Here is a 12,333-nt window from a genome sequence, read left to right on the forward strand (position 1 = left end):
TAAGTCATCAGTCATCAGTCATCATGCTTCCAGCTGTAATACTCGCCCTGACGACGCTCTCTGCGGCTGCGGCAGCTGCCAAGTGCCGTAGCGATCAACCACGATGCCCAAATGAGAACACTTGCACCACAACCACAGGGAATGGAGCCGTCTTCCAGATGAAGTGCGCCACAGACTACAATGGGATTATTATTCAGTCCACCCAGGTTTGCTTGCTCTTCATACGAGGCATGAATTAGATGTAATTAACAAAGGATAGGCTGGTTCGTATGCTGACTGCGCAAGTGCGTGTGCGTGGGTCACGGGCTGCAAGGCCTTCAATTACAAAGGCGAATTCTGCTATCTCCTCGGAGACTCGCTAGGAACTGCCCGCACGTCGTAAGTCCTTGGCTGCATTGCTTCGCTTCACTTCATTTCTGACACGCCCATCAGTGACTCCGTTGCCGCAGGTGTGATGACCACGGCCGGCACGACCACGTCATCAAGCTCAAATGCCTGCAGCGAAGTTGTCGACTGCGACGTTCCCGGTACTAATGATTGTACATACACCACCGCAGCCGGAACCTTCAAGACAAGTTGCGACACTGACTTCTACGGCAATGATATCGGAATCACCTCAGCGGATAACTTGAGTCAGTGCATGAAGAACTGCGCAAGCACTACTGGCTGCAAAGCTGTGTCTTGGTCAACTGGAACCTGCTATCTCAAGAGCATTGGATCCAACGGCATCTTCAGCCAATGGGTTGACGGTATGTTCTTCTCATTCAAAGGGACCCTGCATCAGTCATTAACGATCAACAGCTGCTGCAATGGCTTAGATATCCAATGCGGTCTGAAGGATGATACTGCCACGTGACCGAGCAAGGTAGACACTCGCAAGGGCTTCTTTCGTGTTGGAATCCTGTCAAGATATTCGACTGTCCGTACAGCTCCTTGAATGTATAAATGAAGTAATGCTGATTGGAGACTTTGTGGTGACTAAATTTGGCACCACTGACTCGCTTAACCTTGTTGATCACCAGCGCCACCGCCCTTTCCTTTCTTCCTTCTCTTGGCATCGCCTAAGCGAATGTGGCTGTACATCATGATTCGGCTGATCCTGAGATGCACCAAGTTAACGACCAATCATTTAGATCTATTGTTCCCCGAGAGATCGCACAAACGTAACTGCTCCTATTTGCATCGATCTCCACGTCCGTCGCGGCTGGGCATAGCACAAGTTTCATGTCTTGGGAGAGGCAGATCATTCAAGGCGCAGGTCGTGGCAGTCGTACTCGCGGGCACCTTGGACGCCTGGTGGGATGCAAGGCTATGCTGAAGGAAGTCAACTGTAGTATGAAAGGGACGACATTCTTGCGTTCTTCCGCCTCACTAATATAACCATTTCACAAGTTTAACTACCAGTACAAATCATTTCATACATCGCAAAGTCCACGAGAGCACTCAGCATCAATATGAGCATCCTCACAACCTTCACCCATCCCAGCGACATTCGCTGGCAAGGCCGCCAGCGTCTCCACCATACTATTTTCCTCGCTAAAAACATCCTTCTCATACCCTTTATAATCCTCGTCATCGTTGAGTCCGCGCTCATCAAATCATGGTGGCCATACGAATCCTGGGAATACGCTCCGTATGTCTCTCCCTTTCTCTCTCTCTTCAAAACACCACTAACCTCGATCTTCTAGATACGAGTTCTGGCTGCGCATCGGCCTCGCGCTTATCCCTGATCTGGTTTACACCATCATCGCGTTCTTCCTGATCCTGAACCCCATGCATCACTCCACATACTCGTTCCATCCGATCTTTGCGCTGGTGGGAAGCGTGTTGACGGTGTGTCTGTATGTTCAGGTTTGCTGGTTGGGTCCGTTCTTGGCGTATGCGAATGAAGTGCAGTTTCCCAACGAAGATGCGTGGCAGAGTATTGTGTATGCAGAAGCAGGGATTCAGGTGGTGTTGTTGCTCATGTGGGCAGGTATGATGGGTTTGAGTGCTGTGGCGGTGCACAAGTGGAGGGCTGGGAAGAAGGGTGGAGTGGAGGAAGTCAGAGTTTAGATGGATCAGAATGTGTTACCGAATGGGTGGAGAAGGGTCATGCACGATTGAACTGTACTTAATGTCTAATGCTCTTATTTTGATGTTTCCGGGCAAGAATGCGAATGCAATCCTGAGTTTTCCAATGGTAACTGCTTAATCCTACCCCATTGCTTGATTTGAGCCTCTCTCAATCAGAAGACTAACGCTTTGATCAAGCTCACCCTTCTCGTCTCCTAAACCATAATCCCCTTTCCAAGCTATCGCTGATTTGTGCGACTGATGGGCTCTTCAACCAGCCAATTACGTCTTTAACCATAGCATGGAATGGCATTGGCTCCGTCGGGACCTTGACCTTGCCGTTGGCAATGATTCGCAAGAGCATTTTGATGGCGACATAGCGGTATAGAGTTGCCCAAGGCAATTGCTTCATCGCCTCGTGAGCGATGAGCGTTATAGTCATGGCTCCACCAGTGATACAGCAATGGATGTTGCCTCGCTTGTAAATGGCCCGTTGCACATATGACGTGCGTGCTTCGCATCTTTGTAGGACTAGATCATCCACAAGGGCTCCAGCCTGCAGAAGGTATTGGACCGTAGTGAAGGCAAGCCTAGTCTGATCATGCAGCATACATCTTGACATAGCATTGACGAGGATTTGAGACGCGATTGCATTGCAGTGTCCGATGTATAGCTCAATCATGGAACGATATCCATAGCCTGCGGCGAGTGCAACGCCGCTGATTTCCTTATGCCTTCCATCTTTAGGGAGGATAGTTGTCTACATTAAGAACTTGTTTCCCAGTAGAAACCGAAGAACATTCGTCCTGCCGGCGACACATGCTGCTTTGGCCCCCTTGAGTATGTAGACTTGCAAGGCAGAGCTGATCTTGTCGACCTGAATCAAACCAGCTTTCTCAGTGACAGACAGATTGCCGACTAAAACGATTTCATCTTCGCCATTTGCTTGATGTGTCAGAAACTCAGCTTCGGGTAGTGCCTTGACCATTGCAAGGGAGGATGTGCGCCTAGCTTCGACGAAGTAAGGCGTATGTCCATCTAACAAGCTTTTCGGAAAAAATATGCCGGGTAAAAGCCAAATGTAGCAGCGCTATATCGACTTCGTTGTATCGGATGGCCTCACGTATCGCTGCGACAAAGACCCGATAGTAGTGATGGTAGTCTGAGCCTGGTTCTTTTCTGGAAGGATGGTTGAGAGTTGGAATCGCTTTGACTGCGTCTTGTCTTGTCTAACCCCGTCCAAAAGTAAGTGTACGATCTCCAGCTTGCCCGTGGATGCAGCCGTAGCCAATGGAGATTCGAAGCAGTCGCGATTTCCAAAAACATCGCCTCCCAGAGCAACGTATTCTTCCACTGCTTGTTAGCTTCCTACAGCAGCTGCAGCTGCGAGCAAGGTGTCCAGCTTCGCCTTCTCGCTTCCAGGGTAGAAACGGCGGTCACTGATGGACATGTACCAGCGTGGCAAGTACGCTTCCGTGGTGATTGGATGACACGAATCTGTGAACTTCACTTTCGTACGAACAAGCGCGCGACACAGATCTTGTATATACTGGTGTCGTATCTCATCCATCATGTTCTTTGCAGGTACAATGGTGAGCAGCTCATCAGCAATGTGGTTGACGAAACCAGTAGTCGGACCAAACCCTATCGCTTTCTTCGCGTGGCTGACCAGAAGTGGTTCTAGGTTCGCGTTGAGGAACTTGAAGAGCCGTGTTCTAAAGTTTTGGATATATATTCTGCTGATTTGTAGTACGACTCGAAGACTTCGTATGGCGTCATAGTCAACAATTGCTGGTTGACGACAGAAGCGACGGTACGGCAGACGGCGCGTGCAAGATGCACCTCGGGCCAACCGACTAAGTCCATCAATCCAACGAATACTTTCTCCAAAAGCTCTGGCGGGAGCTCTGTGAGGCGCGACATGTTGGCACTTCAGTGTAACGCTAGGTTTGGTGTGACGTGTCGCGTGGATTGACTCTGGTCGGGCTTAAGAGCAGTGAGAGTTGCTCTGATGAGAAACAAAGCTTCGTAATAATCAGTAGAGAATGGCATGTAAGCTAAGGAAATCAAGGCCTTGTCCAGCGAAGGCTAATCCCGGTGACATGCCACGACTTTGCCCTGTATGCTTTCACAATGTTGAGACCAATCCCGCGGTTCGCACCTGAACATAGTTAGATTTCGTTTTGTTCCCGCGAGTGTTGGACAGCCATGAACCAATAACGACACTCTTTGTCGTTATAGGGTAGGTGTTCTAGCCGTGAGAGGTGGTCTTGGTGGATTTTGAGGTGAGTAACTTGCTCGGAAAGGCGGGAGATTGGCAGGTCCAAGTCCTTTACGCGTGACACTAGGTGGCGGTTGTGATGTTGATTGTCTGTCCCGTGTCAAACGCTGTTGCCGCCGGCAGATCCCGCGTAGTACCAACGCACGCATCTGCCCAACATCTAAATTCAAGAGCATTCTTACTTGGATCCACCTTCTTCTTTGTAAGACGTCTTTCTAATAGTAACTTTACATGTAATCAGACACCTAGGCAGTCGTTTGCCTGTTGTTCTCGTTCTTCTCCGCGGCTTTCGCCATGGATATGGGTGCAACAGTCTGTAGTAACGATCTGACCGTCAGCAATTTTGAATGGCTGTTTTTGTTCAACAACGCTCGGATTATTTGATCTCCAGTCTCGAAAACAGAATTATCCACTCTCGTTTGTGTTATATTCTGCTGGACCATTACGTACGTGAGCAGGCTGACTGAAGGATGCAGCCGTTGCATGTTTGTGGGGGAACGACTGTGTACATGTATGCGGGCATTCGATTTGATATTTGGCAGAGTTTAGTTAAGATGGCGAGGACCATAAACAGCGGTTCATTTCTACACGTAAGGTTTTTCACTTCAGATGCTATTGTGGCGAGAACACCCCCTACAAACAACTGCAGCGTAACCACTCTGTAAGCACAAGCAGCTGTCGCAACATATAAGGCTTCAGGCCAGTGTCAATGAAGCTTACTCCTCAGGTTCTTCTCAATTCTGGACTCACCGCATCCTGGCCCAAGGTGCGTGTACTTTCATACCTGTACTTGCATTTGATAGCAGCCGAAAAGACAAAAAGCGATGACTGCAATGATCGGCCCTTTCTTTTTGCTGGTCCGTAGTTTCGTTGATTCTTTTCGTGCTAGGCTGACGCACATGTAGGTAATACTGAAAGTGCATCGGCTGGTGGTGCACCTCAACAGGGGCGGTGCATTGTGGCTGAGCGCAGCTATGCGTTGCATTCAAATCATTTAACAACTGCTCAATACCCACTTTTCGAACGAGAAAACACAATGTTGCCATTTCAATTGTTCCCGCTGTCCTCTGCGCAACAACAACATTGACGGCTTCGAAACAGTTATGTCTACCATGTCAGACTGCGATCCGGAGCGGCCGCATCAGTACAATATTAGGTCCAGAAAGTTCCTCAGACGACTCCACAATCCAAGTATGGAGATGCTCTCTATGCATCACAGTACAGGCTATGAGATTCGCAGAAGTCAGCACCACCCGCCAACGCCGCATATCTGACTGGCCCGTACACTTCGTCAATGGGCTTAGATGCCGCCTAGCCTTATCAAAGTGTAGGCGGAAAAAATCTTAGGGGATCCCCTTGCAGATAGACGATACCTAGCTGGTCCCCCACAGTGCTCCTATACCTCCAATCGGCGATTTAGACGACATAGTTGTTATGTCGCACCTGCTAAATCAGTCGGCCTCTCGAATCAAGTCAAACCGCTGCGTTAACTCGAGAATTGATGTGCAGACAGCTTCTGCTTTAAGGGTGGTACCGGAGGCAGGAATTGATCGATCACTGGTAAAGCGCTGGCTGTCCGAGTGCATCGAACACCATAGCGTCTGTGGGGCAGGAAAGCATGACGGCTACGCTGCTCTGCTCTTCATCGACGTTCGACGAAAATGTCTGGTCTTGACGACCAACGCAGGTTACTTTGCATTGTCATATGTTTGGGGTAAAACAGAACAATTTCTACTCAAGCAGGAAAACATCGTCGAGCTAAGCGAAGATGGCGCATTGCATAAACACTGGGACAAGCTTGCAAATGTGTTGAAAGACGCGATTACCTTCGTTGATAATCTATCAGAACAATATCTCTGGGTCGATACACTCTGTATCATCCAGGATAGCCCCGGTCGTCACACATTTCTGTCTCGCATGAACGAGGTCTATCGAGCAGCCACGTGTACACTCGTGGCCATGGACTCCACAAATGCAATTTCATATTTACCTGGTTTGTAAGTAAGAAGCAGGAGAACTCGGACTATCGGTCGCACTTCGAGCGTCAGTGTAGTCAGAAAACGATCAGATCTCGCCAGCGCATTCAACACATCTGTATATGAGAGCAGGGCTTGGACATTTCAGCAGCGAACATTATCATCAAGATGCCTCTACTTCATGAAAGAACAGGTCTACTTTCAATGCCAGGAATCGATATGGAGTAAGGACCGTTTCGAGGATATTGAGCAAGACTTTGACCTCGAGGGAGCATATCCATCACTTCAATGGATGGGGCATTTTGCTATGGCGTTGGAGTGTTCTAAGTTCTCCGCATATGCTCAGCTTGTTACACAGTACAGTAAGAGAGAATTGTCATACCCAACAGATCGCCTGAATGCTTTCTCTGGGATCATCAGCAGCTTGGACAAAGCCTGGAAATGGAAGCTCTTCGCAGGGATGCCTTCAAATTCCCTAGACCAAGCACTCCTGTGGGGGCCTACAGCCGCGTGCTACCGTGTACAATCTACAAAAATGGAGCAATATCTGCCCAGTTGGCCATGGGCCGGATGTACTGGCAAAGTGCAGTTCAGTGAGTTTGCTTCCACACATAAAGCGCAGATCTGGAGATTCATCATTACGACTGTGAATGGTGCTGTCGATATACAGCTTCCTGATGGTGATAAACCATACGCAATAGTGGAGACGACAAAACGAATAATCCCCAAGAACGTAGCAGACGATACTCACCTGACGTCTGTTAGCTACCAGCTTAAAGACATGCCCAACCTTCTCATGTTCCATACAGAGGTGATATGGAGAGAAGATTTGAAGAAAGAGGACGTTGTTCAGTTGGATGACGCCTACCATATCTATGGTAGGTATCGATATATACTCGTGGCTCAGTCCTATCCAAACAGCCTGCGGGGTCAATGTGCTTGGATTATGCTTATCAGGGCAACCGAAGAAGGCTTTTCAGAGAAGGTTGTGCTCCGCACGGTAACCATGCAAGAAGTGGTGGGACGCAGCTCCTGTCTACGAAAAGATCTGTCTCGGATAGTGGACATATCATCTTCTACTATCCTTTGAATACTATGAGAACAAAGCCACTGTGAAAAGAAAGATCAACTCGTAAGCCTTATGCGCAAGTGATGAAACTGACTTTGAACTTCATGCGACAGTTGTAAGTCGGCTTTTGGGAGTATCCACTGATGTCGGTGGCCACACAGCAATAGTGGCTCCAGACAAGCCATCCTTCCAGCCTTGCAATACCAGTGGGCTCGTCAGAGTCGAACAAGGCGTCGAAGTCGGTGCGGTGGAAGTTGTAGAAGTAGGAGTTCTCTTCCGTGCCCCCCCCCCCTCTCAATCTTGACGGTGTGCATCCTGATACCAACGCTTCTGCGAGACGTCTCTATCGACTCGAGGCCAACAGATACACTTCTCAGGCTGTCTGGTTCTTTGGGGTGCCTTGGGAGCATAATGAGGTCCTGCGCCACGCCACGTCCAGTACCTCCCGCTTAATCAGACTCAACGGGGTGCTAGTTGAGGCTTAAGCCCTACTGTCTTTTCCTGGGTGTCTCACAGATCTGGTGCAGAGAGGCCGAATCGAGCATTCTGTGGCTGGCTGCGAAAACCCCATTCCACCTAGCGCCAGATTTCTTGTGCCTTGGCTCATTCATCCAGGTTCGCGAGCTGGCCAGCCTTGTTTAGAATCAGCTCTTAGGTACGCTTTGGGCTGGAACGGTGTAACCTACACATTGCAGTACTGCGCGAAGATTATGTGATCATTAAAGCCCGATATTCACCACGTGGATGCGCAATAAGCTACAGCGCAATCTTCCAACTTTTGTCTACCATGAAGGCTCTCGTAACATGTGGCGGCAAAATTTTCCAGCCGGTAGATAATGCTTTTCCTATCTTTGCCATGATCTATCTATTGACAAGTCCCACAAGTGCTTCACGGGTGCTAAGCTTGCACCAATCTTGAACAAAGCAGTATCGATCTTCTGTTCGAACCATGTCAAAACAACACCCAACCTTAACACTACTAAGCTTTGTGCATTGAAGCAGTTGGGAAGCAAGAGCACAAATCTGACATGGATTGTAGACTGTGAAGGCCACTAGCACGACTACCAGCACACCGGCGGCACCCATCCAAACTAACACGGTGACAACGACAGTCACAATCAATTTAGGCAAATCGTGCAAAATGATTGCATGCGCAGGGCTCTCAACACCCACAAGCTTCGCCGCTCCATCAGGTGCTACCAGGAGACGTGAGGCCGCCCTAGACGTCGAGGCTGAGGAACTGGCAAGAAGAAAAGTGGCTGCGTATGTCCCGCTCAGTTTTATCCTGAAGCTGACATCTCATCGTGTGCCTAACAATCTCAGAGCTGGCTGAAAAGAAACTGGTCGCGCATTGACTGCTAAGATTAGCAGCACATGCACTTGTTTTCTGACACCAACCGCTACAAAGACCGTAACATCAACAGCCGTAGTGACTGAGGGCGGCGCGATTCCTGTAAGTGTACCGTAGTGCTTAGCTACAATCAATCTGCAGTCGCTGACTTGATGCTAGCATGCTGTTACGGTACAGACAACAACCACGAGCACGGTCGCCGAGTCTGCTTGCACCTCTACGTCTACTGTCATACTACCTGGTGCCAGATCCTGCGGTGTACCTGTCCAGTCCTACACGAGCGGCACGGGACGTGTGGAACTGCAATGGCCCCAGGCGCTACTCATGCACTGTTTCGTATCGAGGGCAACAACGCTGGAGGCACAATCTTTGAAGGATGCTTTGAAAGCGGCTGTATTCTTGAAAGTGAGTCGAGCAAACCACGAATCCTTTGGCAAGAGCTAATTTGCTTCAAGGTTGTCGACGAATTACGCCACTGCCAACAGGTTTATCCGGTCGGATACTTTCCATCTGTCCGTCTTTCAGGACTGGTAGGGAGCGCTTTACGTAGCAACGATGAGACGGAGAATTGCAAATTGAAGAGAACATCATGAATTGTATTTGTATGTGAAAATCTGTGTGGTATTCATGACTGTCCAGTCTCGGTGGTCTTCAAGGCAATGTGACGACTGGAGCAGCCAAGAGAATGGCAAGTGCCCAGAATTGTAGAGCAGCTTGGAAGACACGTACAACTGTGCAAGTGACTCATGTTCGGGTTGTATTGTTTCGTCTTGTCGTGACCGGTAACATCCTTCGCCCACCTAGTTTCAGGCAAGCCTAAGGGTGCGAGACAGTAGATCCAACGTCCATGGCACACCTAGATTGACCGCGGACGGTAGTTGGAGGCGCATCACCGGAGTTATGTACGGTGACGACAAGCACCTTCGCCAAATTCCATTGACCCACAGGGAAAGCATCGAACGATGCCAGGATCGACGGCGGGAATACCAGCATCAAAAGGACCGAGCCATATGGCTACAACTGTCTGGGAAATGGCCGGCTTAGTATATGCAGTGCCAAGACGTGACTCAACAACACGGTACGAACGTAGAGATTAGTGAGCTGGAGAGTTGGCAGAAGCGATGGCGGAGGACCGTAAAGTGGGTTTTTGGCTGGTGTCACATGCTGATGATCTTGGTCAAACTCAGAGATGGGGGATGGGGAATTTGTTCAAGCGCTGCAGACGAACGGTGGTTTATAGGTCGAATGAGGGCAAACTGGAGCCAGGAATGCAACGCCCCACAATTGGACATGCCCAGATAGCGGCTCGCTGTACAAGTTTCGCTCTCAAGTTCGAGGAGAAGACTGCTGGTCTTCGGCCCATGTGGCAGTAGTGCATCGAATATCTTGCAAAGGAACTGCACTGGCATGTGGAGATTGTCGGTAACCCCAGCTTTTCTCCACATATTCTCCGCCGTTGCCGCAGCGAAATGGAAAGTTGGGCTGACATGACATGCATGTTGCGGCCACGCTCTTTCAATTCACCAGGTGGTCAATTGGTCGATGGCCCGATTTTCTTTACCATGTCAAATGGAGTGTACAAGCCCATGTCCTATCTCCAGTGAGAATGTGGCCCGGTTCGAGTGTGAGGAGACATGGCCGCGGAGGGGCAAGAAGCAGTGAAGTACAATAGATCACAGGCTTTGAAGATAAGGAAGCCCTAGAATATGTGGCGTATGCATGTCGGTGAAGTAGTTGTTTCGCCAGTGGTGCTACCAGGAAGATTTGAAGCTATTTTGGCCAGATGATTTGGCGGATCAGCCAGGGTCCGTCCACGTGATGGACCGGATGCAGTTATAGTGTGACATGGATACGTCAACGCGCATGATAGCCGCGATATGCACGACATGGGGCGGCCTGTTCACCACACCACGCCATGTCTCGTGCGCGCGCATCGCTCCTCGTGCGCACGCCTGATGCTTACACCGCTGCAATTGCTGTGAAGATGAAGGGTCCACAGCTTATCATCTGCTTGCTGTGTATGCCTGGTGTGGGGGAAGTTTGCCCGAGTGTGCATGCCGGCGCGTACCCTTGAAGTGTGTCGAAAGCGTTAATAGTGCTCGCTGCAGCCACTACGACGACGACGACCACGACCGAGTGTTTCTCTTTCCTCTTTGCTCTTTGCTCTTTCCTCTTACCTCCCACGCGCTGGCCAGTAGGCGTCCACGGGTCCAACATGGTCAACTTGAAGCCTTGGCGCAAGGAGACGCCGCCAGCCGACGCCGCGACGACTACACCTGCCACGACGACTGCGGCTTCTGCAGACGAAAAGGATGCGGGGCTGCGGCGGAGGTGGAATCTGGGGATACTGAGCGACCCGCAGACAGACGAGGTGCCTGGTACGATTGCCTGGAATTGCATGCATGCATGCATGTGCCCGTGACTTCCCTGTTCCCAGACTCACATGACCGCAGGCTCCGTCATCCTCCTCTCCAAAACACACAACCGCAACGAGCCCTTGGGTCTGCAACATGCCCGCGCGCGCACATCGGCGTCTTCTCTGCCCTCGGCTTACGGCCCTGGGTCGCGCAGTGCATCGCGCAGCTCCCGACGCCCGCCGGAGAAGAAGCGCACAAAGGACGGCCGCTTCATCCTCGAGCCCCAGCCCGAAGACTCGGCCAATGACCCTCTCAACTGGCGGCAGCTCCGTCGCGACCTGGCCCTGCTGTCTCTGGGCTTCTACTGCATGGTCGGCGGCGGCATGACGCCCATTCTTGCCGCAGGCTTCAACGACGTCGCCCGCACCTACCATGTCACGATACCCCAGGTCGCTCTTACCACGGGCTTGTACATGTTGGGGCTCGGACTGGGCAGCATCGTAGCCTCGCCTACCGCTATCCTCTGGGGCAAGCGACCCGTCTATCTCGGCGCCATCGTCTTGTTCTGCCTGTCGTCCATCTGGTGCGCCCTGTCGCCCAACTACGCTTCTCTCGTCGTTGCCCGCATCGTCCAGGGCTTCGCCGTCTCGCCCGTAGAGTGTCTGCCCAGTGCCACCATTGCCGAGATCTTCTTCCTCCACGAGAGAGCATACCGCCTGGGTGTGTACACGCTTCTCTTGCTGGGCGGCAAGAATCTCATTCCGCTTGTTAGCGCGGCCATTGTGCAGTCTCTGGGCTGGCGATGGGTATTTTGGATCGTCGCCATCGTCGTCGGACTCTGCTTCTTCCTCATCTTCTTCTTCGTGCCCGAGACTTTTTGGGACCGCGCGCCCAGGCCAGCCAGAAGACAGACGACAAGCCGTAGCTCCAGCAAGCACCGCAGCCATCTCCACTTGCCATCGCGACATGCCAAGAAGGACGCTCCCGCCACTGCACTGCAGCCGCCCTCCACCGCCACCGCACCCGCGGACCAAGCACAGCTCTCACCCTCGGAACATCCCGCCAAGCCACATAAGCATGCCCACGTCGGCTTTGCTGACGATGTGCCATCTGGCGCACAAGTCTCCGAGGTTGATTTTGCACCTGCTGCTCAGGGAGACAGACAGGAGCGTGAACACGGCATTTTCGCCCCAACATCTCCCATGAGCACTCACTCAACCCCATCAGCAACACCCCACGAATAT

At 51.1% G+C, this 12,333-nt stretch overlaps 8 protein-coding genes across 8 annotated transcripts in view; 5 read left to right on the forward strand and 3 right to left on the reverse strand.

Moving 5' to 3' along the window:
• Positions 1–23: 23 nt before the first annotated feature.
• SNOG_12778 (hypothetical protein) lies at positions 24–856 on the forward strand (the record flags this gene model as incomplete). The annotated part of the gene is made up of 4 exons (XM_001802944.1): positions 24–206; positions 260–378; positions 433–749; positions 819–856. The coding sequence occupies 4 exons, from the start codon at positions 24–26 to the stop codon at positions 854–856; spliced, it is 657 nt and encodes a 218-aa protein (XP_001802996.1).
• A 455-nt stretch (positions 857–1,311) lies between these two features.
• On the forward strand, positions 1,312–2,055 carry SNOG_12779 (hypothetical protein; the record flags this gene model as incomplete). Its single annotated transcript, XM_001802945.1, is given in 4 exon segments — positions 1,312–1,333; positions 1,405–1,633; positions 1,689–1,833; positions 1,852–2,055. 4 exon segments carry the CDS (start codon positions 1,312–1,314, stop codon positions 2,053–2,055), a joined length of 600 nt encoding a protein of 199 aa, XP_001802997.1.
• A 199-nt stretch (positions 2,056–2,254) lies between these two features.
• SNOG_12780 (hypothetical protein) lies at positions 2,255–3,043 on the reverse strand (the record flags this gene model as incomplete). Its single annotated transcript, XM_001802946.1, has 2 exons — positions 2,255–2,796; positions 2,875–3,043. 2 exons carry the CDS (start codon positions 3,041–3,043, stop codon positions 2,255–2,257), a joined length of 711 nt encoding a protein of 236 aa, XP_001802998.1.
• A 372-nt stretch (positions 3,044–3,415) lies between these two features.
• On the reverse strand, positions 3,416–3,978 carry SNOG_12781 (hypothetical protein; the record flags this gene model as incomplete). The annotated part of the gene is made up of 2 exons (XM_001802947.1): positions 3,416–3,770; positions 3,809–3,978. The coding sequence occupies 2 exons, from the start codon at positions 3,976–3,978 to the stop codon at positions 3,416–3,418; spliced, it is 525 nt and encodes a 174-aa protein (XP_001802999.1).
• A 603-nt stretch (positions 3,979–4,581) lies between these two features.
• On the reverse strand, positions 4,582–4,821 carry SNOG_12782 (hypothetical protein; the record flags this gene model as incomplete). The annotated part of the gene is made up of 2 exons (XM_001802948.1): positions 4,582–4,750; positions 4,787–4,821. 2 exons carry the CDS (start codon positions 4,819–4,821, stop codon positions 4,582–4,584), a joined length of 204 nt encoding a protein of 67 aa, XP_001803000.1.
• Positions 4,822–5,448: 627 nt separating this feature from the next.
• On the forward strand, positions 5,449–7,448 carry SNOG_12783 (hypothetical protein; the record flags this gene model as incomplete). Its single annotated transcript, XM_001802949.1, has 5 exons — positions 5,449–5,480; positions 5,728–6,279; positions 6,339–6,379; positions 6,501–7,190; positions 7,420–7,448. 5 exons carry the CDS (start codon positions 5,449–5,451, stop codon positions 7,446–7,448), a joined length of 1,344 nt encoding a protein of 447 aa, XP_001803001.1.
• A 1,074-nt stretch (positions 7,449–8,522) lies between these two features.
• On the forward strand, positions 8,523–9,325 carry SNOG_12784 (hypothetical protein; the record flags this gene model as incomplete). The annotated part of the gene is made up of 4 exons (XM_001802950.1): positions 8,523–8,644; positions 8,753–8,834; positions 8,910–9,137; positions 9,188–9,325. 4 exons carry the CDS (start codon positions 8,523–8,525, stop codon positions 9,323–9,325), a joined length of 570 nt encoding a protein of 189 aa, XP_001803002.1.
• A 1,322-nt stretch (positions 9,326–10,647) lies between these two features.
• The window catches only part of SNOG_12785 (hypothetical protein), a gene marked incomplete at both ends in the record, with an annotated part of 2,702 nt that continues 1,016 nt past the window's right edge, over positions 10,648–12,333 (forward strand). Inside the window, 3 exons of the mRNA XM_001802951.1 lie at positions 10,648–10,750; positions 10,829–11,110; positions 11,186–12,259. Of these exons, the coding sequence (XP_001803003.1) occupies positions 10,648–10,750; positions 10,829–11,110; positions 11,186–12,259 (1,459 nt within the window). The remainder of the gene's footprint in view (positions 10,751–10,828; positions 11,111–11,185; positions 12,260–12,333) is intronic.

The sequence above is a fragment of the Parastagonospora nodorum genome (assembly GCF_000146915.1).
Source record: "Parastagonospora nodorum SN15 chromosome Unknown scaffold_23, whole genome shotgun sequence".
NCBI classification, from domain to species: Eukaryota; Fungi; Ascomycota; class Dothideomycetes; order Pleosporales; family Phaeosphaeriaceae; genus Parastagonospora; species Parastagonospora nodorum.